General features: G+C 41.6%; 1 protein-coding gene and 1 non-coding gene across 2 annotated transcripts; both read left to right on the top strand.

Annotated features, from left to right (window-relative positions):
• Nucleotides 1-6,323: 6,323 nt before the first annotated feature.
• p2ry6 (pyrimidinergic receptor P2Y6) lies at nt 6,324-23,834 on the top strand. Its single transcript, XM_033632323.2, has 3 exons — nt 6,324-6,456; nt 21,829-22,283; nt 22,399-23,834. Exons 2-3 carry the CDS (start codon nt 21,838-21,840, stop codon nt 23,069-23,071), a joined length of 1,119 nt encoding a protein of 372 aa, XP_033488214.1. The 5' UTR covers nt 6,324-6,456; nt 21,829-21,837; the 3' UTR covers nt 23,072-23,834.
• trnaa-agc (transfer RNA alanine (anticodon AGC)) lies at nt 15,920-15,992 on the top strand. Its single transcript has one exon. It is a non-coding gene; the product is annotated as a tRNA-Ala (tRNA).
• Nucleotides 23,835-26,347: the final 2,513 nt, after the last annotated feature.

Genomic DNA, 26,347 nt, shown 5'->3' with positions numbered 1-26,347 from the left:
CTTATTCTCCTTCTTTCAGTCACACACACAGGCTATATTATCAGAGCTCTCATAATATGATCAATCCATTAATCAAAACTGTATTTACAGGGCACTTTTCATATAAGAAATACACTTAAAGCAAGACTGTATAACTTATTGTGAACATTAGCTACTGTTGCCACAAGAGAGATGAAGCGCTCAAACAGCAGGGCCGTAATCATCTATTTCACAAGATGGGGGCGCCATTTTAGGGAGCCAGCAGATGATAGAGGAGCGCACAGGATAAATGCACACGCTGACCTTTTTATGAAATATACTTTGACATTTTTAATGACTTTTTTTAAAATGTTATACTAACACTTTACAAAAAGTTTAACAATCAACATTGATATGCCTTTATAGCACTCACTTTACATTTCTACTTTTTAATGCAATTGAATGGAAAAGAGAGACTGAATGTGTAAATAACGTGTCATATATTGTAGCATAGTTTGCTAACCTTAGCTACCAGTCATACCAGACCAAGTGAGGCTGTAGCAGCAGCGCCCCTGAGCGTAATGCGGAATTTATACTTCTGCGCTGACTCGATGTCGTGCACCTCCCCAGAAATGTAACTACATGTCGTGGTGACACAGACCTCCTGTCTATTTTAGTAAGCTGAAACCATTTCCCTCAGTGGAATCAAAGCTTTTGTTTACTTTAATTTCACAGATAAGAAACAATAAATTGTGAAGACCATAAAGCCTCCACAAAATAACATTTTAAGTCTCGTGTGTGATTTATCCTGGCTTCATATGAGCGGAGGAAATCTCAGCTTGTTACTAGGCTAATGTATACAAAGTAAGATGCTACAGGCTTGTGCTAATAACGTTAGCATGTTGTGTTTGTTTGGAAAACGTGTTTAGTATAAGACAGTTGTTTTGTCTGTGAACCTTGTGAGCTGTAACTGATCCAAATTGTGTGCCATTACCTTTGTTAAATTTTGCTGTTATCCCTGGTTTCATATGAGAAGAGGAAAACATTGTCGGCCACTAGGCTAATGTATACAACGTAAGATGCTACAGGCTTGTGCTAATAACGTTAGCATGTTGTATTTGTTTGGATATCGTGTTTAATGTAAGACAGTTGTTTTGTCTGTGAACCTTGTGAGTTGTAATGGACCTTTACCATTGTTAAATTTTGCTGTTGTCCCTGGTTTCATATGAGAAGAGGACAAGATCATCGGCCACTAGGCTAATTTATACAGTGTAAAACGTCATAGGCTTGTGCTAATAACGTTAGCATGTTGTATTTGTTTGGAAAACGTGTTGAGTGTAAAACAGTTGTTTTGTCTGTGAACCTTGTGAGATGTGAGTTTAAAGATGTTGTTTATTGCTTCTGCACATAACTGTTTTGTCATAAGAGGAACTATGTGGTAATTATTTTTTTCGTAAGAAATCAAATGATTTTCAGATAACAGCATACTCGTGTAAAAGAAGCTAAAATAAGTGGTGTACAAAGAGGAGCATTTCATTCTAGTAAAATATCAGAATGCAACTGTGGCAACGAGTGTTAATGATAATGACCACAGTGCCCACAGAGGTTCATTAATGAGTAACTAAGGTCTTAATTCATCCGCTGGGATCCTGCAGAACAGATCGTACGGCAACACATTGCCCCACAATATGAGATTTAACTACCTCGTCTGCATCTGTGCATCATCTAGTGTTTAGAATTAAATCACAGCTTTTTCTGGATTACGCTTGATGCTTGGTGATAGTCTGGTGACCTGTCCAGGGTGCACCCACCTCTTGTCCAGTGGTTAAGGAAAATAAATAAAGAATACTACATCCTGCAAATTCACACCTGAAAGGTTCTGGTACTTCAAGTCCTTTTTGTCTTTTCCCTCCAGGTTTCACATGTCACATACTTTGGTTCACCTTTGATAAGAATTTGTTTAAGTTGGTGCTGTACAGTATAAACATGTTTGAGCTGTTGGTGCAGGAATAATAAAGTAACACCAACAGAGTACATACAACTTTAAGCAGACAACAGGCAAATCAAAACATCCTGTTAGAAGTGACTCTCGCAAACAGTTCGGGTCATAAGACACATCATCACAAACAATTAGTCTTGACGTGACACAGTTGTTTCAGGGATTTTAAGTTGAAGTGACAGCTATAGGCGACCTGGAATAACCATATGCAGGTTGTTGAAATACTTCATCTCTGAGGGCGTTTACAGGACTGTGCAAAAACAGCCAGTCGCACTCTAGAAAGTTTGAAAGGACGACTTGAAATAAGACCAAGCTCAAGTGGCATACACAAACTTTAAGGTCACTTTAAGAATATTTTCCAGGAAAGGTCTTCAGTGGGATGCCACACACAAAGATGGTTTGGTTCGGCTTTGGGTTGTTGGACGGTGAAACTGCAGCTCGAGACCAATCCACTGGGGAGCAGTGCAAAAATGAAATTTACAGTGAAGTATTTGTTTATGGTGTCATCCAAACATGACAGTGTGACGCATCCTATCCTTTAAACAGAATTCAGATAGAGTTTGTAAATATGTTAAGTAGCTTGCATTTTTGAAATGCACCACAATAAAAGGATCAGGTCCAGGATCAGCCCCTTAGTGAGGACATGTTTGTAAAGTTTGAGCTTTTCGTGCCATTGCAGAACAAATGCAAAAGAAGGGTGTCGGCCTAAAACGTATGTGGATCAGAGAGGCTCTTACGATACTCCACAACCATTACGAAATTTGCTGATTAAGCTTTAAGCAACTTGTTTCTGAAGGGAAATGAACTCTACTTCCCTGTCTGTGCACGTCTCCTGTTTCAACATGACAAACGAGCTCATTCAGAAAAAAAGAGCTCTGCTGGGGGAACTGTTTGGAAATGCAATCATCTAAGTGACTTGTCCCTCTTTAATAAATTCATTCTCTCCATCAGTGGCAGAAGGACGAGGAGAAGGCAGATAGATTAATAGATTTGTCCCCTTTGTCGCCTTGTACTGTTTTTACATGCTGTATGTTTGCTGCAGTCGACCTTGAAATGATGCTTTAGCCATATTTGAACCTATGTTTATTCAGTTCACTAACAGTGAGCACCACATCAGTTGTATCAAAGTTCAGGGTATTTCTATCTGCAGAAATTCTGCAGAACAACGAGATTTGTGCTGTCATGTCAGTGTGTGGTCGAGGTTAATGGCTGCCAATTTTCTGGCCAAGTATTTATTGATACTGTACAACAACTAATAGATAATTAGTCATTTTGTTTTCCTCTCTTTCCCAGCAGTGGCTAATTCCTGTGAACAAGTTCACTTCAGTTCAAACTTGTAAACACGATTGTTATTTTTATCTCCCACACGAGCACACACTCTAAACTTGTATGAGATACCAGATTAAAACCACATGAACATGTTGTTTGCTATAACTTAATCCCTCTGTTGAGAAAGCTCCACACAGCAGTGTCATAGCTCACGCTTTGATCCTCCAGACTTTGGATTTGACAACTACAGGAGGTGAAGTCTGTTCAAATCAATCATTCACGCTCAATAAGTTAGTAATTAAAATATAAAAGGGAGCAGCTCAAGAACAACATGAGAACAGACTGTTCTCCTCTCGTAACATCTTTGGACAAGTCTGTTAATAAGAAATGATTCGACTATGAGCTGCAGAGTCTTTGTGAGTGTGAGTGACTCCTGCAGAAATTAATTTTCACATGACAAACTGAGAAAGTAGATATGAAGGAATGCATGCGGTCATGATTCAGTGACCACAACGCTGAAAACAAAAGCAAGGATACTTGTATGCAGCAATATTTAATCTAGTTTGAAAACACAGACACAAGGAAAACAGTTTCCTCCAGACCTCAGTTTTGTAGTCAAATTGGGATCCAAAACACAATATTAATGTATTTTTTGCTGGCTGCCCTGCACGTCTTACAGTAACATGGTTACATGGGTATTTAAATGATCTAAAACAGTGGTTCCAAACTGGTCCAGCTACTGGGTCCAGATTTCTTCTCAGTCATTTGTTCATGGTCCACACAGTTCAATGCATTCAGTGTCATTGGCCATGTCATTGAGCTAGTTTTCTGTCTCAGCCAAGTAGCTGTCTGTTAGTTGCTCACTCTACATCAGAAACAGCACTTCAAAATAAATTTCTGTGCTGGAATTCACTGTACTTCAAAATAAAGTGTGTTTTTTGCAAAGTTGACATGTTTGCGAGTCACTTGCGGTCCATTCAGAATGGACCCACGACCCACTTTTGGACCGTGACCCATCCGTTGGGAACCACTGACCTGAAACACCACACACACATCCAGTTATTCTTTGAGATACTACTCATTAACCTGATTAAGGTGGTGCAATTTGTGCTTGGGGATGTTTACAGGAGGCCAACGCTAGTAACAAGACATTCAAGCTCAGTGGCCTTGTGGTAGAGTGTCCGCCCTGAGACTGGGAGGTCGTGGGTTCCATCCCCGGCCGGGTCATACCAAAGACTATAAAAATGGGACCCATTGCCTCCCTGCTTGGCACTCAGCATCAGGGGTTGGAATTGGGGGGTTAGATCACCACATGATTCCCGAGTGCGGCACCGCTGCTGCTCACCGCTCCCTCAGGGGATGGGTCAAATGCGGAGAACAAATTTCACACACTCAGGTGTGTGACAATCAGTGGAACTTTACCTTTACCTTAACATTACCCCAGCAGGAGCTGTTGCTCAGCTGCTGTGGGTCGGTACAATCAGTGTCAAACATTTCATTACTTTAAAATGCATTAAAAAGTGGAAAACTAGAATATATTATGAGCGTAATGTTGGCTGTCACTGTTGATTGTTATTTTTTTGTAGTGTTAGAATGGGGGTATGTCATAACAAATGTCATAATGCGTGCATTTTTCCTGTGTGGCCCTAACCTCCTGAGACCCTGTGTCCTCATACGGACATTACAGTTTGGGTTTACTTGACCTTATACTTCATTCTGCTTAACTTAGACCTGTTGTCCTCGTTTGTGGACGTTTTTTTTGTGCCATCGAGTGTCAGTAAGACCACAATACACTAATTCATGACGAAAAAGATGGCAGCCATCTCTGCCAAGTCAGTCTGCAGCCGACACGAAAGTAGACAAGGTACAAAAACTGATCAGATTTAATGGTTGAAACTTGTTTATTTATGATTGAGAATGTTTGTAGTTTGATATGCCATACAAACTTTACCAATTTTAGCAACAGCAACAAACACTGAAATCACTGAAGGACACTGGGACTTTATTATTGTCTCGTTAGAGGACATTGGGACTTTATTATTGCTGACAATGTTTAGTTTTTATACTTATCAGGTCCTACTGATCCCAAATAGCTAGGAGAAATTAAAAAAAAGCATACCAAATAAAAGTCTCAGGTCTCAGGGGGCTAAAATGGCACACATTCATCAAACATTTGAGGTCCTCTGATCTGATTTTTGTTTCAAAATGCGTCACAATTTAGGTTAAAATCTTAAAAAGATTAACATTACGTCCCTGAGCAAACAAATTTCCCAAATTTGTGTCTGTGTTGTGGCTTCATCTTATCAGATACACTCTCTTATGGAAACCGGACACAGGAAACAGCAATGTTCACAAATCAAATAAGAGTGCAATAAAAGACTCAAATCCCAGTGGCATGAGACACAGTGACACACGAACACCAGCTCTGCAGAGCTTGTAATCTGTGACGTTTACCTAAAGTTGCAAATGTTTAATGTCAATTGGCAGCAAACCCATGGCAGCTAAACTCAGTATTAATCAAATGGCCACTGACAAAACTATTCCAGTTTTTAGCCAGGGTAACAAAGCAGTGACTTCCAAAATTGACCTGCCAGCATCATAAAAACAAGTATAGCCTAGTTCCAATGACTAAGGTATGAACATGGTATTTAAAACAAGGTGTCAAAGCAGGTTAAAAATAACTGCAAATCTCACAGACATTTCCAGGAGCCCACAAAGTCTTGAGAGGTGATATTTAAAAGCTCGTACACAAGTTATTATTTGTGCGCATGAGATAATTCACTCATTTCTGTCTTGTGCGCACAGGATTAATACTAATGATAATAATAATCACGTTTCGGGACTTGTATCTTTCCCTTCCCCTGGTTGTGTTGGGGCAAGACTCATTGCGCTTGCGTCATTGCGCCTAGGTCTGGCGCGCGCCGTTGTGCAGTGCCGCAGTAGCAATAGTGTGTGAAGTGCGCGTGCAGCATCAACAGGAGACGCTTCACGGCAGGTAGGACCGGAGACAGAGAGAAACGGCGACTTTAAACCTGAGTTTTACTCGGTGTTTGAGCTTCAACTGAGCTCCGAGTGATTCATTCACACTTCTTCTCCACAGCTTGTTTTTCCCTCCACGCTGAACTGGTGTTTGTCGTTACGCACGAGAGGAAAGGAGCAGGACGAGTCTTACACCATGTCGCCAACTTGTTGATGTTGCTGCCACTTATTTTTTTCTGCCGTCATTCTGGGTAAGTTGTATTTTTGCCTCTTTTTCTCATTAAAGGAATGAAACACAGCCTCTGTAGCGAAGGTATTTGACTCAAATGATAATATTCCCACTGGGGCATAGCGTGGCCGTGTTGCTAAATACCAGTCTTATCACACCAGCTCTGTGGCATTTTAGCCCCTGTGGTATCATTGTGATATTCTTAGTACAGTTTTATAGTGTTGTTGTGACATGTGAATCCGTCCTTCATGTGTTAGAGTGTTACTACAGGCAGGAAATGCTTCTGAAAGCAGATAGACACAACAGAAAGTGGTCGCTGGTGCTAAAATAAGTCATAAACACACCAAATCGGCAAATGTCTCTGTTATGCTGGAGGGGGATTTGTGTGTGGTACCTTACTTTTGATAAGAGCTCGCCTGCCAGTGATAACATCAGGTTTGTTTCATTCCTCCCCTGTTTTTAATCCACACAGAGCTCATTAAACTTGTTATCTCTGAATCTGGGAATGAAATAAACAGAACCACAGTGCCCTCAGGCAAGGCACTAACCTGATGCAAGCTGCACAGTGGCCTGCTCCAGAGCAATCTGGTTTTTCCTCCATGCACATACCAGGTGTGAATATTTGTGACATCATCTATGTGACGCATGGAGAACATGTCATGTAAGGTTTTGCAGAATCATCACACAGAAAGTGAAGCCAAGAGATAAGGCGAACTGTTGAGTCTGAAGTCTGAAACCACAAAAATGAGGCCGTAAAATCACCCTGGGAAACTTGTACTGTTCCCAAGAATTTGATGTATGTTTCTCCAGCTTGAGAGAATGTTTTACTTGTTTACATCACAGCTAGAAAATTCAAATAATGTCCTGTTTGCAGAAGTTTGTTCGTTCACAAATATTGACTCGATAAATATTTGTTGTACTTTTCATGTTACATTAAATTGGGCGATTACATAGACGTATTTTACAAGAGAATCTGATTAGGAGAATTAAGAACAACAGGCCAGACATCATGTTCTGTGCTCAGTTTGTTCCTGCTCATGGATGCTGCTATGAATCTTGCAAGCTTGATAAATGTCCTTTTTAAAAATAGAACCTTTCCATCATGTTTGACAACCAGCAGTGAGTCCAGAGAGCAACCTTCTGTGTGAGAATACCCAGTGACCATTGATATCTTAATGCAATTTAATGCAATAATCACTTATAACTAGAGGTGTGTGTCTTACTTTGCTGTGCTCAGGATGTTCATGGGCATCAGTGGTGTGTAGCGCCCAGCCATTAACAGCATGCAGGGTGTGAGGGCGGGTCTCTCTAAAAACATAGCGACCAGGTGCCAGATTATAAGCGTGCATCCCAGAGGAGCCGTTGAGCCAACTTTAAATGTTGTGTTTACAAACTGCAACCATCCTGCTTGTTCTGCCTTTGAGTTCATACTTTTCCTGAGAACATACAGAGACAGGAAAAGCATCCTCGTGGGGTGTCATCAGAACCAGCTGTGTGGGTGACAAAAATAAAGCTTCCGGCCAAATGCTCCCACTCGAGCATACACATGAGATTTTCTCAATTACTTTAATAGTTGTGGAGTCTAAAAAATGTGAGACGGTGCTTAAAAATAGCAGTCCCAGTTTTCCAAGGAAAAAGTGACGTCTTCAGATTAGTGATGGGTATACCGATTCTTTTCATAGTATTGGTTTCGTCTAGTTGTTACAAGTAAATGTATCAAACCTCCTGATTTTTTGCAAAATATGGTGTCAGCCTCTCAGTAACACGCCATTGTAGTACATGCACGTTTGACAGCCAGGTCTGCTGCACACCCCACAAAAACTCTCTGTAATGCTTTATACTGAACACCAAATTGCTCCCAATGGCTGTTCCATCAGTGTGTGAATGGTTACTGAGTAGCAGGTGGCACCTCGTAAGGTAGCCTCGGCCACCAGTGTGTGAATGTGTGTGTGAATGGGTGAATGTGACATGTCGTGTTAAAGCACTTTGAGTGGTCAGAAGACTAGAAAGGTGCTATACAAGTTATACACAAGAAATACCTGTGCCTTAAGACAACCTGTGCACATATATTTACAGATAACACACGCTGTTGATAGATGACATCATTAAACCAGACATGCCTGCATGAGAAGCTTTACACTACCCTTATTGAAGACCAGTGCATTAAAGAAAACTGTGATGTACAGAGCCATGTCGATTTGGAATGAACTACCACTAAACTTAACCCAGGTTACTAGTAGGATTACTTTTAAAAAGAAACTAAAAACAGCAATTATCAAAAAATAAATCAGTTTTACCAACATAGGATGTAATGTTTGTGAAGGTTATGTGTATTTGTGGCGTTCACTTTGGTGATGCCTCGGTGTACAACCATGTTTTGTGCAGTCACATATAGATCATGAGCCTATAGATTATGGGCTCTGTTGATTTGCTGTTGTGATTTACTGATGTGACAAAATTGTAAATGTGAGATAACTACTGCTGTCTCTTGTTGGGGTTTTATTTAAATTTGTTGATGTTATAAATTGTCTATGATGTCATGATTTTTATATATTGTCTTGTTTTTGCATTTTGTGTGAACCCTAGGAAGAGCAGTCGTTGCTGTGGTAACGACTAATGGGGATCCTGAATAAAGAATAAAGAATTATTTGAGGGGCAAGTTGCAGACGTCACAGTTGCCTCCACAGCCTTGTGCCGCATTCATGCTGTGTTGGAATAATTTGAAAAATGAGGGCTTTTCTGGTCCGTCTCCTTTGCTCTTTGTTATCAACATATTGTTTAAAGACTTTGAGCAACTAAAATACAACATATCTTCTTTGTAGCATCAACATTGTTTCCGCATTACAACTTAAAGCTCATGAGCACATCAAAGTCGGAAGAAAGCATGTGAATGCACCATGGCCTTGGCTGGCGAAGATCTTGACTTGAGTCCAATTTAATCACTTTTCGTTCACTCACTGTAGCAGGCAGCGTGAGCAGTATCCTACAGTAACTGTGGGTTGGAGAGTGGTAAAATTTGTGGGATTCATGAGCACTCAGATGTTTGACAGGCTGACCTGGTACATAGTGTAAACTTAAAGGAGTTGCTCATAAAGATTTGTTTGTTAATTTACGACCATCACTGCTTCAGACGTCAGGATTTGTTCGAAACCAGCTGTTTGAAACCTGTAAATTAACAGTTTAATGTCACATATTAAGACAAAGAAAAATAGCAAATCCTCAAATTTATTAAGTTGAAAAGAAGGAAAGGAAGTAGTGCAGCTGAAAAATGTGTTTCCAGTTAATTTCCTGTCATTTTCATATGTGTTTCAGTCCTACGTGCATATAATTGCTTCCCTTTAATTATTTCATCACCTCTGCACTTGATGACTCCAATGGAAAAACAGTAATGTGTGACCTTTTTCATGAGCTCATATTACACAACTTTTGTCACACTGTTTTCTCCGTGATTTCTGTATCAGCGAGGGAATTTTCCCTAACTCCAGTGAAAACAAGTTGTCACATCACAGATGTTATACCCAGTAATTGTTTGAAGAGGCTGTCATGTAAGAAAGACCCAGCACACTGGCCACTGGACTTTGTTCTGGTGACTGTATTTTTAGTGAAGATTCCTTTCTGCCAGGCAGTGGTCAGGCTTCTGTAGTTGTTTTGTCTGTGCGGCTGGGAACAGACTAATGTAACACTGGTTTAGAGACACAGAGAAAGAGGCAGAGACTTGATAGAGGGGTAGAGAGAGAAACACGGCCAAAATTGTTTACAGGACAAAGTTAAGTGCACAGTGTTGTCTTCCTCAGTGAATAATGAAAAGCTCAGGGGCAGCCATCCCAAAGAGGCCAGCCAAATGTCTCCTTAAAATTGGTAATTTAATGCAAGTGACCCAGTATAAATCTGACTCCTCTGGTCTGAGTAGGATTTAGAGGAATCACTCCAGTCATTTGTCTGAATTGGGAGCTTTAGAGTCCAGAGCTAATGTTGAATACGATACTGTATAACTCTTCAGGACTGTCAGAGACACACTGGGGAATCAGTCAGGAGAGATGTTTTTTTTTTGTCCCGTCTTTATGTTTTACCGACTCTGCTTTCACCAGAGCTGCATTCACATCCCCTCTGCACCACAAACCCATGACAACAGCCACCACAGAGTGCAGGGCTAACTGCTACTTGCCACTCTGTTAAGCTTTTGGTAAGCTTAGAGGTGTGCATCAAGCTCTTACAGGGACTTGCAGCAGCTTGTGTTTTGAAAAACATGTTTTTCTACCGACGTTAAAAGGAATCAATAACAAAATCATTCAGGAGCAAAAACAAGTGCCGAGACAGCAACAGAAGATGAAAATATTTGTGTCCCTGGGATATTTGTGCATGATCAGTACGCTTTAATTAGTCTAATGATAGAGAGGTGTAAATGACAGAGATAGGAGAAGAGGAAGTGTTTGTGTGGCTCCTGTGGTCTCTGTGTCCATGTCTGTCTCTGTGTGTGTTGTGTGTATGAACTAAACAGATATTTCACGTTGCTGCCAGTATCTCTTACCAGTGCTGTTTTTCAGACCTATAAGCATCTCTTAATTTGTTCACTGATTTAAGGTCTGGTGTTGCACTCATGGATGGCAAATGGAAATTTTTGGGTAGGATTTAGATTACGGAAGTCGTCTTGCACAGCTAGTTTGCTGAGTCTGTGAAAAAAAAAAGCCACAAAAAGTTCCGACAATTGACACTGTAACAACTGTACAGGTTGTTGGAAATCTAACTCTTAAGACGCTGACCATGTAACTTTAGTGTCCCGTTTGAGTCTACCCTCCTCTTATTTCCGGTCAGCTAAAGGCATTAAACATAAGCCATGTCCTTTCATGCAGTCATCCTGCCACTGAGTTCATGTTAGCCCATTTCTTTTTTGAGTTGTGGCTTAAGAAGGTACAGAAAAGCTGCCTCACAACTTGTACAGCTGCCTTGATCCCAACTGTGCTTATCACCAGTTTATCAATTCATGAGTGTAGCTGGGATGCTAGGTAGCTATGCAGGAAGATTACATCCCCAGTCTTAATTAGGGTTGGGTACCGTTAGTGGTTTAGTGGAGGCTATGCAGGGTATACCCACCTCGTTTTCTGGCCGTTTACAGGAAGCCCACCTATCAACCAAAAAGTTCAGCTAGTAGAAGATCCACCTCATCAACTACCACTACACTATTAGGTACTGTTCACATTTGATAGGTGTATCTGGAATTTCGGTACTGGTACTCAACAGTACATTTTTTGGTGCTTTACTTTCTCTGTAAAAACAAAAAATACAGTTTTGAACAAGCTGCAGGAGTGACATTACGTAGTACACTAAAACACAGTTCTGCTTGTCTGCTCTTTTCCGATCACACGTAGAACTAATCTTCTGTCTCCGTTTGTCAGCTTGTGTGTGTGCGTGTGTGTATGTGTCTGCTCATCAAGAAGTGATACTAGGCTATTACTAGAATAATACAGAAAAGAAAATAGACCAGAAGGCGAAACTGGTGCTGCAGCAATAGTTTTGGCTAGCTGGGAAGCCAACAGAGTGGCCATGGAGCTCCAGGGCTGGCTTCCCGGCTTCAGGGCACCTCCACCTCTTGTCTGAAGTTGAACCTGGCAATTCAGCAGAGCTACAGTGACGGCCGTGGAGCGCTGTGGCTTCCAGAGTTCAGGGTGCTGTGCAGCACTTCTGCCTCTTATCTAAACCAAACAATCTTAACCAGATGTGCCCTCAGGTACCGGTATTTGGCACCAATTAATTTAACATGAATTGGTACTCGGTAGTACCATCATACCCTTGAGAGTTCGATACCCTAACTGAGTTTTAATTCTGCCCACTGAGCTGTGATTGGTCGGATGTCTCTGGGTGCAACCCCATACCAATTTGAACGCTGAGCAAATCTGAAATGTGGATTTTGATTCAGAAGTCTATAACCAGACAAAATTATCTCTGCATGGACCGAAATGATTTCAGCAGGACGGATACATTATTGTCTAGTGAGTGGTTAAAGCAGAACAAAACTAAATGTCCCCAGTCTCCCCATCACTGTTAGCTAACCTGAACACAGCGTCAGGCTGAATGACGTGAAACAGTCAGTCTGAAATAGTTAGTCTGAATCAAGAAGGAACCTAGAAGGTTTCAGTGCCCGATGCTCCACTGTCCTGTCTCTGGATTTTTCTCATTTCATCAGAGCTGTATTCACTTCCCCTGTGTGTGGCAACCGCTTCTCAGGAGTCACACAAGGTGCAGCCGTAACTGCTGTCTATTAGTCTTTACATGCCTGATGAAATCCTCGGTCCAAATCCTCACAGCAACGAGCATCAACACGTTTTCGTCTGCAAGTTACGACAAATTATTAGCAGCAGTGCGCTGTGTATTGTCACCTGCAGCTTTGTGTGTGATTTATATCACATTTGAAGGTGCTCTTGTCCATCTGTACTTTTTCAGCAGATTAGAAGTAGCTGGCTTTTGGTTTGGTTCTGCCAGAAGGAGATTTTCTTTTAGATTAATGCACAGTCGTCTGTGAAGCCATGTAACAATGTCCATATTTGTACTTAAAGCTTTTGCACGTCTTCTGTGGAAATCAAACAATTGGAAGAAGCACATAAAGTTTCAGAGCAGACCAAGAAAGGGAGGATTAGTTCAAATATGTGTGCTGCTCGGTATGTGAGAGTTAGCCTGTGCTCTCTGAGGAGAGTTTAGAAGTTGTTTATTAGGTCTGTTGACTGATTGCAGTTTGGTCTCATGCAACATGCAAGTGTTTAATTCTCCTCTCGTGTGTGTTTGTATTGAAGCCAGCCGTCCTCATCACCCATGTGTCTATTTATGGTGCAGCTGATTGGTTTAAAATGTCCCCTCTGTAATTGCCACAGTGCCTGTCCTCAGGATTGATTTACCCTTTGTGGCCAGAACCATATTAGCTGAGATAATTAGTCAAGTGTTTTTTTGTGTCTTAATGAAGACACTGAGGGCTGTGACATTTGCAGCGACTCTCCACCTCAACTGCATTGGTCTCTCTTGGGAAAATGAAATAATGTGTGTTGTTTATCTCATTAAAGAGGAGGTTTATGTTTGTGTGCTGAAGCGTGCACATGCATGTTGCTTTCACGTGTGTATGTGCTTCATGTATATTTGCTGCTGGTGTGTGTCAGCAGTCTGTAGTGTGTGACACTGATTATTGTTTCCTTCCTTTTCATTTCGAGAGCCTATTTCCAATTCATCACCAACGCATGAGTCTGTGTACACATGTGGTAGCCTGTGTGTGTGTGTGTGTGTGTGTGTGTGTGTGTGTGTGTGTGTGTGTGCAGCACAGAGTGAGGAGCAGAGGCATGAATCATTGATAAGCGTGTCCAGGGACAGTGTAGAGATCAGAGATGGGAAAGCCATTAGAGGTAAATTGTTCCCTGCTCTCTCTCCTCAACTGAACATCTTCCTCCTCTATTCATTTACATCTCCTGCTCTGTGTTTATTACAGAGGCAGAGGGTATCTGTGTGTACAGTATACAGTATAAGTCTTAATATGCCCTTGTCCACCCATTACCTGCTCCATTAGGTTAAATTACTTAGAGAGTAACATCTTTAAAGCCGGCCAGGCAGATACAGAGTGGCTGCCTCAGCTAATGAATCCAGATTATTGTGTATCTGAGTGTGTGTATGTGTGTGGTAGGGGTGCTTGTTTGAACACATTGTCTATCTTGTATTTTTTGCATGCGTCTAATAAAAAAATGTGCTAAAACTATTTATTCAATCACTCAAATCAAGCGGAAACTTTTGCTGTTTTCAGCTTCTCAAATGTGAGAATTCGATGAATTTTCCTCTCTTAATTCTGTTAATTGATTATTTATAGTTTTGGGCTGTTGATTCGACAAAATAATCTATACCTGTAGCCCTGGTTTGAATGTCAGGCTACTTGAAGTTAATTACATACCTGCATTAACTGTTTTCTGACCACTTTGACCAACTTAAAGAAGTATTTCACTGCTGAAAAGACAGTTTTTCATAAAACTGAGCTGTTTATAAAATAAAAAGACACAAAAACTATTGACATTGGTGCAACATGACCAGAGAAACAGAGAAAAAGTACTGTGGCATTTTTTAAGAGGTAGAAAACCTACAACTACCAGAATGTACTGCCCCATACCAGACCAATAAACGTCCCCACAGGTGGGTTATGTATGCAAACTTGTCTGTTTTGACATGAGAAACAATATGGCAACAGTCTGGTAATGAACAGTCTTGAATTACAGTTAAATGGTGAGCTGAAAGTTTCTGAAAACATTTTTTGGTGAGAAATAGGCAACACTGTCACAGAAGCTTGGTTCATATTTGATCAGCACTGCTGAGTTTTACAGATTCATCTGTGTTTGGTCTGAGTTTGAGAGAGAGAGAGAGAGAGAGAGAAAGAGAAACCTTGTTCTGCTTCTGTACTCATTGTGTCTGTGTTGGTGGACTGACTTAACAGAAATATTCGATATGAATATTCAGTATAACGTTTTTGAAGTTTGAACAGGGCTCAAACGTTCAGTGTGACAGCGGCATTCATTCAACATAGTAAACAAGCAAGTGGCGCTCATGATGGATTGGAAATGTGCAACATTTTTGCTGACACTAGATGTCAAACAAAAGCCACAGACTGCGTCGTATTATGTAACTGTTAGCTGTAAATTCATCACTTCCAAGCAGAAGAGACAAGATAATGTTATCTCGGAGAGTCATGGTGAAGAGTTCCTCCTCCTCTGGGCTGCTGCATCTCATCTGTAGATGTCTGTGCTAGAGACAAGAGAAGAGTGAAAGTCAGAAGCACTCACTCTGCAGCAAAATGACTGCTCGTTTTGAAGCAATCTCAGTTGACTGAGGGGTCTCCGACTGATGATTTGAATCTCCGACTTTCAAGAGACAGCCCTACTTTTTAATAACTCTGCTTCAGTCTCTACCTAAAGGGAAATATCTGTCTCTAAAGCTGCTAATTGCTCCACTATGTTCTCCAGCTAGTTGCTCAACTTGTCTGTCTACTGTTATAGCTGGGAACCAACGTATAGTGGATTAATCAGAGCTTGTTTTTGTTGACATATTCTCAGTTGACTCATGTTACATTAACCAGGGTTCAAAAGTCCTGATGGTACCAAATCCACTTGCTGAATAATCACAACCAACTTTATGCGGGGTGTTTGATTTACGACCCTGTGGGGTTTATGTTGAGTTGTAAATCTCCTACATGTGTCCTGAGTTGCAGCCACATTCTTGCAGTCGTGGTTTATAAATAATCTTGTGTCACCTTCTGCTCTGCCTTCTGGCAGGCCTGAGGGCAGAGAGTATGCAGCAGTGCGTCTCTCCTGTTAAAGCATGTGTGAAAGAGAGTGAGTGAGATAAATAGAGTGCAGAGTGAGGGAGCGTCCCTGTCAGTGACTGGTAACTCTACCCTCATGGGCAGGACTGTGGGTGTCCTGCTAAATGACATGTCATGTGGTGTTTTGTTTTTAGGGCAACAGCAGGCAGGGGAATTAGCTCAAATGGTAGAGCGCTCGCTTAGCATGCGAGAGGTAGCGGGATCGATGCCCGCATTCTCCAATAAGCTTTTCAACTGGGGACACTCACTTCTTTTAAGGGTAAGAGGATTTCTACAGAATATCAGATGAACAGTGAATGCAGCATGAGAGAGTACTCCAGGCCTTGAGCACGATCCTGAATGAACGGCTGTGTTTGTTGCCAGGCAGTGCAGGTAATCTGTCATCTGCTCATTTACAGAGGAACTGTACAATATATTTGAGAATTTGCAGCTCTCGACAAGTGTAAATGGTCGCTAACAACTAATCGAGCTCCGCTTTATCAGAGGAACGGTTTGAGTTGATGCCAGAGCAGGTGCTTGGTTTTTTTGCTTTGTGATCAATAAGTCATAGCCAAAAATACCCAAGACACTGCCCTGCAAAAATTGAAAACCTTTAAAAAATGCGCTCAGCGCCCACGCGTTTTACCTCACACAATCTTCATCAGGGCGTGTAAAAACAAGTGGCAGCTCACAGATAAACCAATGCTGGTGTCAGCTGCCAGGAACTTAGAGTAACGCTGGATGACTGTCAGAGGTGCAGTCAGTCAGTAAAGTGGGTGTATGCTTAATAAGGTCAACTCTAACAAGGCATCATCATTTTAACGGTTAGCAAATGTTATGACAAACGATCCACAGCATCGTTTCCGATCCTTGATATTTTTATGGCTCTGTGAGAGCTGTGGGCGGATGGTTGTGTTTGCGGGTTGTGCGTCTGTCCGTCCTGTTCTCAAGAATCCAATATCTCAAGAATGCTTCGAGGGAATTCTGTTACCACATCCACATGGTCTAAAGGATGAACTGATTAGATTTTGATGGTCAGTGGTTAATTCTAGTTGTTGCCATGATTCATAGATCACAAAGTGAAGCGCATGCCTAACCTCTCTTCTTTACTTGACCTCAGAATCTCAATTTACATTGTTGAAATTTGTTCTAAATTGAAAATGAAAATAGTTGTATCATCATCATGATTTCCCCTCAAGCTTGTGTAACTTCAACGGATGTCTTGGTGCAGAATACGTGTTTTTCCACAGAAACAGTTTGAGGGGATGTATGGACAAGTTTTAGAAAACCTGCCAAAAATACTATGTGGGCAGAAAGACCTGCACTGAGTCACAAAGCAAAAGTAGGTGACGCTGTCACACCCATAATGACAGTGTTGAATGAATTCCTGTGAAAGGTCGATGAGCCATGTTTTAATGAGCGTTTGCTGTTGGTGTCGCGATAGAGTAAACATGTGGCTTGAAATGACCTCATTAATCACACAACTTTTGTTTTTATGTTTCGAGAATCTTGTCTAAAAATAGTTTAAAGTTGTACACTAGAACTTGTAAACCCTGGTGTCATTTCATATGTTCCTTTGTATCTACACGCCTACAAAAGAGGCATCAGTCAATATAATTATGCCTCAAGTCATTCTGGTGATATAAATCCGGTGAAATAAAAAGTTAGGATTTCCAACTTATTCTTTTTTTTAACCATTCGTTTGTGGCGTTTGTCTGTCAGTCTTTCCTGCTGTGCTTAAATGTGTTTGTCTATTATTCTGCTATTAGAGGCCTGTAATTACTGTTTGCCCTCTGGAGTGTTTGGAAATTGGAAACATGACCATATCAAACGCACACATACTTACACACCCTGTATTTCAGGAGCACCGACAGATACTCAGTCATCATTTAAGCCGCAGGAAAAATAATACATGGCTATAACTGAAAGTGAGAGATCAATCTGTGGTGTGTATCTGTTTTCATCCAGTGACTATTTCCATTTAGAGCCATTAGGCATTAACCGTAAAAAAACAGTGATCAACTATGGCTTATTAACTGGGCTCATTTATATCAGTTTATAGTAAGTTTTTTATTACTTTGATAACATGTTTGGAAGTGATATCTCAGGAAGAGGCTTCACATCTCTGTTTGCCTCCCTCATTATTTTAAAAAGCAATTGACACTCAACAGTTCATTAATTTTTCATGAACGATTTCTTCCTCCTGTGATATATGATTATCCGCACCACAGTGGCTCCTAATGAAGTGCAGATATTCAATATGGGAATCAGAGCGGCGCTTGTGTCAGTTGGCGGATCTCAGCTGTTTTTCCTGCTTCACTTTGTAGGTCAATGATTTGCTTGCTAGAGCTTGTTAGATGCACAAGGTGTGTTTTCTTTAGCAGGAAACCTCACAGCGTAATAGTAAACCAATGAGACCCGCCAGTGACCTGTTGAGTTCCTTAGAACAGTACACAGCACGTTTAGTTTCATGTTGCTGCTCGCTCTCTCACACTTAGCTGTAGATGCATGCCAACATTATAAATACCAACAACCACAAAGTGAGGCAACCTCACAAACAGGCCTTGGCTGAACATGTGCAAAGTTACAGTATAGATTGGAGCTTTGATATCAGGTGACAGTTCATGCTTCAGCCCTGGAGGCTGGCATGGTTAGCCCGCTAAAGGCTGACCTAAGGGCTGCACCATAAAGTGAGATTAGTAGTTGGCGAGGAATGTTGAGTCTAACGCCAGAGTTTTCCATCCTATGAACGTGGCTCTTTTTGAATGTGGCTGGAACTCCATGGTGATGTGTGGTGCAGAGCTAACCTGCTCAGGACCAGACTGATCTGTCCATCTTTGGGTCGCCCTCAGACCCTAAAAGGAGGGAGCTGGTCCAATGTGGACTTGATCCCTTGAAAAAAAACTGCTCCCAGATCATGCGTACGGTGCCAGTTTTTAAGGGATTGCAGATGTTTTGTGTGTGGTGCTGATTGAGAGGAGGGGTGAGGTGGTTTTCATCCCCCTGCTGCCCATGCCAGAGGGATCCGTAGGACTGCCCCCACATGTGCTCCAGCTGCCATGGAGTGTGAGGGGCACAGCCCTGACAGTTCCTATGTGCCCTATTTGTTATTGTAGCGGAGGGACTAAGTAAATAAGCAAGCAACTAGGAGGTAATTTGTACAGTAATTTGAAAATATCGTTTTACAGTTGCATAAATGTAGTTGTTTACATGGACTCAAACACATAGACGAAGCATGAGAGTTATAGTTTGCATATGAAAGGCACTTAACAGTGACAAAAGACACCACATAGGATCAGCGTGGTCCCATGTTCATTCGTGTGTCATACAGTTTGTTTCACGTCTGCCAGATGGAGCTCAGAGCTTGTTGGCGTCTCCCCTAACCAGCGATTACCCTGAGCAGCATCGTCTAGATCCATGATTCGAGGGAGTCGTCCACTAGCACCACCCTCCAGGTAGCCAGGCTTCACGGCGGGTGTATCTGAGAGCCTCCTCATGCTCTTGTTCAGGTCTGAGATTGCCAATAACATTCTGTGTCTGGCTCCAAAGGCAGAGATGCCCACTTCAGATCTTCATCAGACAGTATGAGGAGCATCTGTTAGTCAGTCTCTAGTTGTTCTAACACATGGATGTACTTGATAAGGCCAAGGTGGCTCAGCAGCTCAGGCTGGTCATCTATCATTTGGGGGAGAAGGTCAGCTGACTGCGGGTTGACGCCCTCCTCAATGAGCGCACATTTCCAATGTAGCTGCTGCTGCTTGGGAGGCTCTCCGATTGACTCTATAGTCAACAGTCAGTCTATGACAGATACCCCCAAACCTGACCATAAGAGGCACCTTTCGGCAAAACACGTGCCCTAAACATCATAAAATATCCTGCATTTCTGACAAGTGTGATTTATGAAGTTAATCAGAAATCACTCTCCAAACTGCAGTATTTTCAGACGGCTGAGTGATTTGATTGACTGTCATGGCGTCGCTGGGCTTTAAGATAGCCCAGGAAGTTGGTCTCAAGGCCCTTCTTGAGACGGGCAAGTCAGCAAATCAAAAAATGCCAATCACTGTAAATGAGTCATCAGCAAATAAAGCCGACTGCAGTGCACTTTGCAAAACCTTTGTTATTCCTTTCTGCCTGCTCATTGGTTCACTGTAGTGAAGTGTTTTATGGCTCCTTCTCCCTCTCCTTGTATTACTTTGCCTTATGAAATCATGCGTCACCGTTGCTCACAACAAATCATTCATGCACCCACACGGAGGAGTTAACTTCAAACACACACTCTCTCACAGACACATTGATTTTTAAAAACACACAAAGCCTTTTTTTAAGCAGTTTAACAAGACGCCACACATGTACGCACTCTTACACATACGCACACATAGGCTTTGGTTGTGAAATGCCGTGAGTCACAGTCTGACAAGTCTATGGGGGACGTGGCTTAAGCCAATCACTTACTCGCCCACATGCTGCCATGAAGGAAATGAGTGTGATTGATGTCGGTGGTGGGCGCAGTAATTAAGATTGTTGATTAATCTCTGTGTACAACAGCCTGTTCCAGACAGTGTGAGTTGTGGGTGGGAGACCAGACAGTCTGCAGCGGTTTTTATTTCCAAACTTGCAACTGTCCATCTTCTACTTTTTATAGAGTGATGGATTAAATTATCATAATCTAATGGGCTGGCAGGCTGGGCCATTATTTATTTTGGTGTAGTTTGTCTAGTAACTCAGCAAGTACTGCAACTAAATACACAGTGACCACCTTGTAACAACACGCACAGGTGGAAAGTACTTAAGCACTAAAAACAGTTGTGAGGCACTGGTGCAACAACTTTGTCATTTTTATTTTGTGCAACTTAATTCAAGAGACTAGAGATACTAAATATTGATTCTGGTTTTACTATAAAAACATTTGCTGACCTGATATATACAATTACAAGAACGTTTTTTGCTTGTTACCCATTTAAAAGAAGCAATGTCACGTTGCAACCCTTCATTACTGCTTGCATGTCTCTACCAGTTGTGACCAGTTTAGCCAAAAGTGTTTTCTTGTTTCATCTGAACACCTTTAAGAAGCCTGGGGAGTTAAAAGTGTTCAGTAAATCACATATTCAGTTGTCCTTTCAATCACTTTGTGACCCCTCAGATTTATCCTGCCATCGAACAGCACATGAAGTAATCATTGGCATTACATGCACTAGCTACGACAAATGCCCACATGTTAATGCAGCAATAATTTAACTCTCTGAAGGGTTCGTTCTGTACAGAGAACATTCACTACTTTGATTAAATGTCACCGCCACTGCTTATGTACTGTAATCTCAGCACAATAATGATTAAAGGGAAATGTCCAGTGTTGAAAGGGCTCAGTGTGACTGCACCCCTGTGATGCTGAAGATGTTAATGGTGTAAATCAAACATGCACTGATCTATTGTGCCCTCTGGTGGAGAGTTTTGCTCTCTGTCTGTTCAGTTTTGGTTGGTTACAATCACTGATGCACATACTTGCATGCACTATGAGTGGGAGTGATAGTGCCGCCTGGGGGTCCGAGCTGGAGCCAAAGGGTTGGATGGATAGAAAAGTAGGAATGAGCAAAGTCAGATTGGAAGGTAAGAAGGAGCATAGGGTAGGCAGAGCCAAGGAGAGACATCTGTGTGGACTGAACTCTCCCCGCCAAACCAGGCCGTACTCTCCGCCTCCCTTGACTCCCTCATTTTGATGAGTGAAGAGAGGGGAGAAAAACTACTTGTGATTGTGGGTTAGAGCTGGAGCCATGCTGGGGGAGGGGACTGGGGGTTCATCAGGTGGGTACCCTTCTTCGCTGGTGTTTCAATGATAGGCCCACAACAGGCCCTCTGTCTCTGTTTACTAACACTTGAATTCACATAGGCATCGAAAATTGATATTCACATTCTTATAATGGAAAGGAAAACTGTCGATAAACACGCATGCGAACACAAGGGTGATATCATACCATATGGATATGACCTATTGTAACAGGCCTAGTTTTTGTTTCATTTATTTCATTGACATTATCTCAGTAACACCCCCCCATGTCTCTCCCTGTCCTGTCTGTCCTCCAGGATGTGAAGATGCCACATTCTGTCAACTCCTTCCCGACGGAAACACTCATCTCAAAAACCTTCCCTTTGGACTTAATCTCTACCAGCGTGTGGCCTACAGAGCCGTACGCAGCAGACAGCTTCATCGGCAGCGTCAGCAACATCAGCAACGTCAGTGGCATCAGTGGGAAAGGAATCCTCCGCTGCACCTATAAGGAAGACTTTAAACGTATCTTACTCCCTGCTGTGTACACCTTTGTGTTCATTCTCGGACTTCCTCTCAATGCTGCTGTCATACTGAAAATATGGAGGACTCGGCCCAATCTGTCCAAAAACAACATTTATATGCTCAACTTGGCTATAGCCGACCTCCTGTATGTGATGTCACTTCCCTTGCTTATCTACAACTACGGCAGTCATGACTACTGGCCCTTTGGGGAGTTTACTTGTAAGTTGGTCAGGTTTCAGTTCTACAGGTGAGACACTTAGTTACATCATTTTTTAACTTTACACTCACAACACAGTCCAAAAAGTTGCAGGTTAATAAGATTTCATATAACAGTATTTTATTTTTCCTATTTCCTGTTTCAGTAATCTCCATGGCAGCATCCTCTTCCTCACCTGCATCAGTGTGCAGCGCTACGTGGGCATTTGCCATCCCCTGGCGATGTGGCACAAGCAAGGTGGACGCAGGCTGGCATGGTGTATCTGCGGAGGGGTGTGGCTGGTGGTCACCATCCTGTGCGCTCCGACTTTTCACTTCGCTGCGACGGGAATCCAGCGAAACCGCACCGTGTGCTATGATTTGAGTACGCCAAAGAGATCAGTAGACTACTACCCTTATGGCATGGCTCTGACCTGCCTCGGCTTCGTGTTGCCTTTCATGGGCGTGATGGTGTGCTACTGTCGGATGGCCCACATCCTCTGCCGCCCAGTGTCCTACGAGGGCGTCTCCATCGCCACTGGGGAGAAGCGAGACAAGGCGGTGAGGATGATCATTGTGGTGGCGGCGGTGTTCTGCATAAGCTTCCTGCCGTTTCACCTCACCAAGACCATGTACCTGGTGATACGTACTCTTCCAAATGCACCCTGCGAGATGAGAAACTTGTTTTCGATCATCTATAAAAGCACCAGGCCGTTTGCCAGCATGAACAGCTTTCTGGACCCCATACTGTTTTACTTCACCCAGCCTCGCTACCGCCGGAGCACCAGGAGGTTTATGCTCAAAGTCACCACCCTCAGGGACAAGGGCACCAGTGTGTGAGCTGACAGTACATCATACACTGCAACAGTATTTCTTTAAGCCTTGTTGCTACACCAGTGGTGGATCCCAGGAGGCTGCAAAGTGGTTCATGTATCGGTAGCTGAGTTTTTTTTTAAAAAACAAGTTTCCTCGTGCATGAAATGAAAGCCTTGTGCTTTACCTACTGCTCACCACAACAAAGAGCTACCTTCCTGAGAGGGTTTGAAAATGATTTAGAGGCACTGACATATCAAGAAGCCTTCTGAAATATGGCAAGCTGTTTTAACATTTAATGGCCAGACTGGATACATGGTGCAGATATCCATAATTCAATTCTTCCTACATAGAGAGCATTTCAGACATTCATAATGTCATTCTTCCCAGGAACAACGACGCCGCTTTTGACATTGATGTGTATTAGGCTTTCATCTTCAGATATCCACGTCATTGTAAATCCACCGAAAACATTCAGGATATCTGCAGCAGAATTCTTGTTAGGAAAACTCCAATTTAGTGGTTAGCATTGTTGCCTCACAGCTAAAAGGTTCCTGGTTCGAACCCAGGTTGGGGGAGCTTCCCTGTGTCAGCATGGGCACCTCTAGGTACCCTTGCTTCCTCCTACAGTCCAAAGACATGCAGGTTAACTGGTGACTCTAAATTGCCCGTTGGTGGAAATGTGGGCATAAATCTATGTGTCAGCCCTGTGATAGTCTGGCGACCTGTCCAGGGTGTACCCTGCCTCTCGCCCAGTATCAGCTGGGATAGGCTCCAGCCCCCTTGCGACCCCCAACAGGATAAGCGGTTACGGAAAGTGAATGGATGAAAGAATGCACAATACATTTGAAGATAGCTGCACTTGCATTGTTGCTAGTTAGTTTTGGATATTCAAAATGACATTATGGATATCTGGAACGTTTTTTTCTGGATATTTGAAATTAAAATTATGATTAGTAACAACTGGATTGTAGATATCTGAAATTGGATTTTTTTTTTCCTATTAAGAACTGTGTTGCAGATACCCTGAATGTTCACTCTGAACATCTAAAATTCAATTGTGGATGTCCGAAATTCAAATCCAGATGCCCATGAGTAGCAAAATTGATGTAATTTTTCCTAGGAAAAATAATGTTGAGGATATCTGAAATGACTATTTTAAATAGGAAGAATGACATTGTGAATGTGATTACGGACATCTGTAATACACATCTTTTTATACTTTTCAAAGATTTAAAGACATCTTAAATTTAGTTTTGACTTGTACAAATTTCTACATATCTTAAAATAATATTTTTTACGAGTAAGAATGCATTGTGGATATCTATATCTACCATTCTGACTAGAGAGAATACAGTTTTGATTAGGAGAAATGTTAAATTGGATATCTAAAGTGTACTTGCACAGAGGAGTGTGATTTGATTATATGTTAAAACAACTTGCCATACTGAAATGCAAAATGAAGGTTGTAATCTCTTTAATATAAAAAGTAAACGGACGGAGAAAACCAGGAGGAAAATTTCCCAGAGCTGAAATAAAAATGATATAATCTTCAACGGGCATTAACCATCTCAGCCATCACACTGTATTTCTCTGGGGAACTCAGACATTGAGGACACTTCTCATTGAAATTACAGATACTGTCATGCCTTTATTTCATGATTATTGAGGCTGAGTAGTGCTGTACATGCACTATTTGTATCAGGGTATTTACATCCTGCATTGTCCCTACTATCTGTGAAATGTTTATTTTCAGTCTCCGCTGTGTGCTGGGTAGTAAAGAGAAACTTTTATTATTTTTGTAAATAATTATTTTGTGTCACTCTGTGAAATACAGTATAATATATGTAGATGATGCTAATGATAATGCTCCAACATGATAAAATAACAAGGAGTGTCTTCCTCCACAGTTTAATGTAGAACTAAAAGTGAAAGATGATTTAGAGATATTGTACTGAAATGGTTAAAGGGAGAAGGAAAGGTCAATACATGTATTTTTGGGGATAAAATCCACCATGGCACAAAGCCATGTAAATGCTTACAGTTACTGTACATGTGTACGACTGCATGCATGAAGCACCTGTGTGGAAATGTGCATTTTTATATGGAGTATTACACTTTGATATGAAGGCTTCTATTGTTGTAAGACTTGTTGTTGCATGTTTTCACCACTGGGTGGTGTGTGCGCTCCACTGCTGTAACCCCTCTGCACTGAAATGCCAGCTCTATTCTGTCTATAAATGGTGCGGTTATGAGCACATTATCCAGTGAGGATAAGATCTTAGCTATTACAATCAGAGATAAATCAGTGCCAACAAAAGTTAAATATCCAGCTCATGTCAGTCTGTAGTTTTGCCTTGTGTTCCTTAAATTCTCTTGTGGACAAAGGAACCCCGTTTTAAAGTATGTGCCAATGTTAATACATTTAAGAGTCATTATCAGATGCATGAGGGGGAGGGAAAATGCTATTTTTAGACTTAAATACAGGCTCTAAATTAAGGGACAACCCTGCTTTTTCCCCACTTCCTGTTGTTGTGTGAACTCCTTCCATGAATTCAGGATTTCTCTTCTAAGAAATCATCTCTGCTGATTGAAGTTTGGTGCTATAGAGATGATAAAGGATGAATAATAGGGAATAGAGACTCTTAAAGAGGTTTCCAGAGTACATGTGAATTGTTTGGTACTTAGTACTGCTTTGATTGCTCTACCTGGATACATACAGTCTAAATTTGTACAGTCTATACAATTAAACTTGCTTCTACTATTGCTTATGGAGTTGCACCAAATAACTGAGTTGCTGAGTTCATGACTAGGGAATCTGTAACGTTCATGAAATGGATGCAGTTTGCTCTGTAGTTGGTTGTGACTTAATTTTTCTGTTGTTTAATGTTAATTTAACTTAATTCAAATGTAAATGTTTTTCCTAGCTCTTACTTTTCTGATTACTTTTGCAGAAAACTGAGGTCTCGTTCACTTAAAGCAGCGGCTGTCAGCTGCCAGAGGGAAAATATGGAGTGAAAAAAGTTGAATAAATATAATTTATGTGGAGGAAATAAAGAAAGGGTTTGCTGATACTATCAAGCTGACCTTTATCTGATTAAAATTCCCATTTATTGTTAGTGACTGATAAAAAATGGTGGAGTGGGGGATGGGATATGAACTTTTTCCAACTTCTGAAGAGGGACATGACCCAAAAAACAAAAATGAGAATCACTGCTTTAAGCGTTAACAGATGTTGCATGAATTTGACCAGATTGTACTCTGCTGTCATATCGGTAATTCTGGCATTGTTTTTGATACACT

This window comes from Epinephelus lanceolatus, chromosome 4, assembly GCF_041903045.1.
Source record: "Epinephelus lanceolatus isolate andai-2023 chromosome 4, ASM4190304v1, whole genome shotgun sequence".
In the NCBI taxonomy this organism is placed as follows: domain Eukaryota; kingdom Metazoa; phylum Chordata; class Actinopteri; order Perciformes; family Serranidae; genus Epinephelus; species Epinephelus lanceolatus.
Note: the sequence above shows the minus strand (reverse complement) of the source record. Positions and strands in the feature narration are given on the sequence as shown.

Excerpts from the sequence above, each read along its gene's own strand:
- p2ry6 (XM_033632323.2), top strand. The coding sequence starts at position 21,838 with ATGCCACATTCTGTCAACTCCTTCCCGACGGAAACACTCATCTCAAAA. Across the intron at positions 22,284-22,398 it reads GTCAGGTTTCAGTTCTACAG|TAATCTCCATGGCAGCATCC; the intron begins GTGAGACACTTA and ends TTCCTGTTTCAG.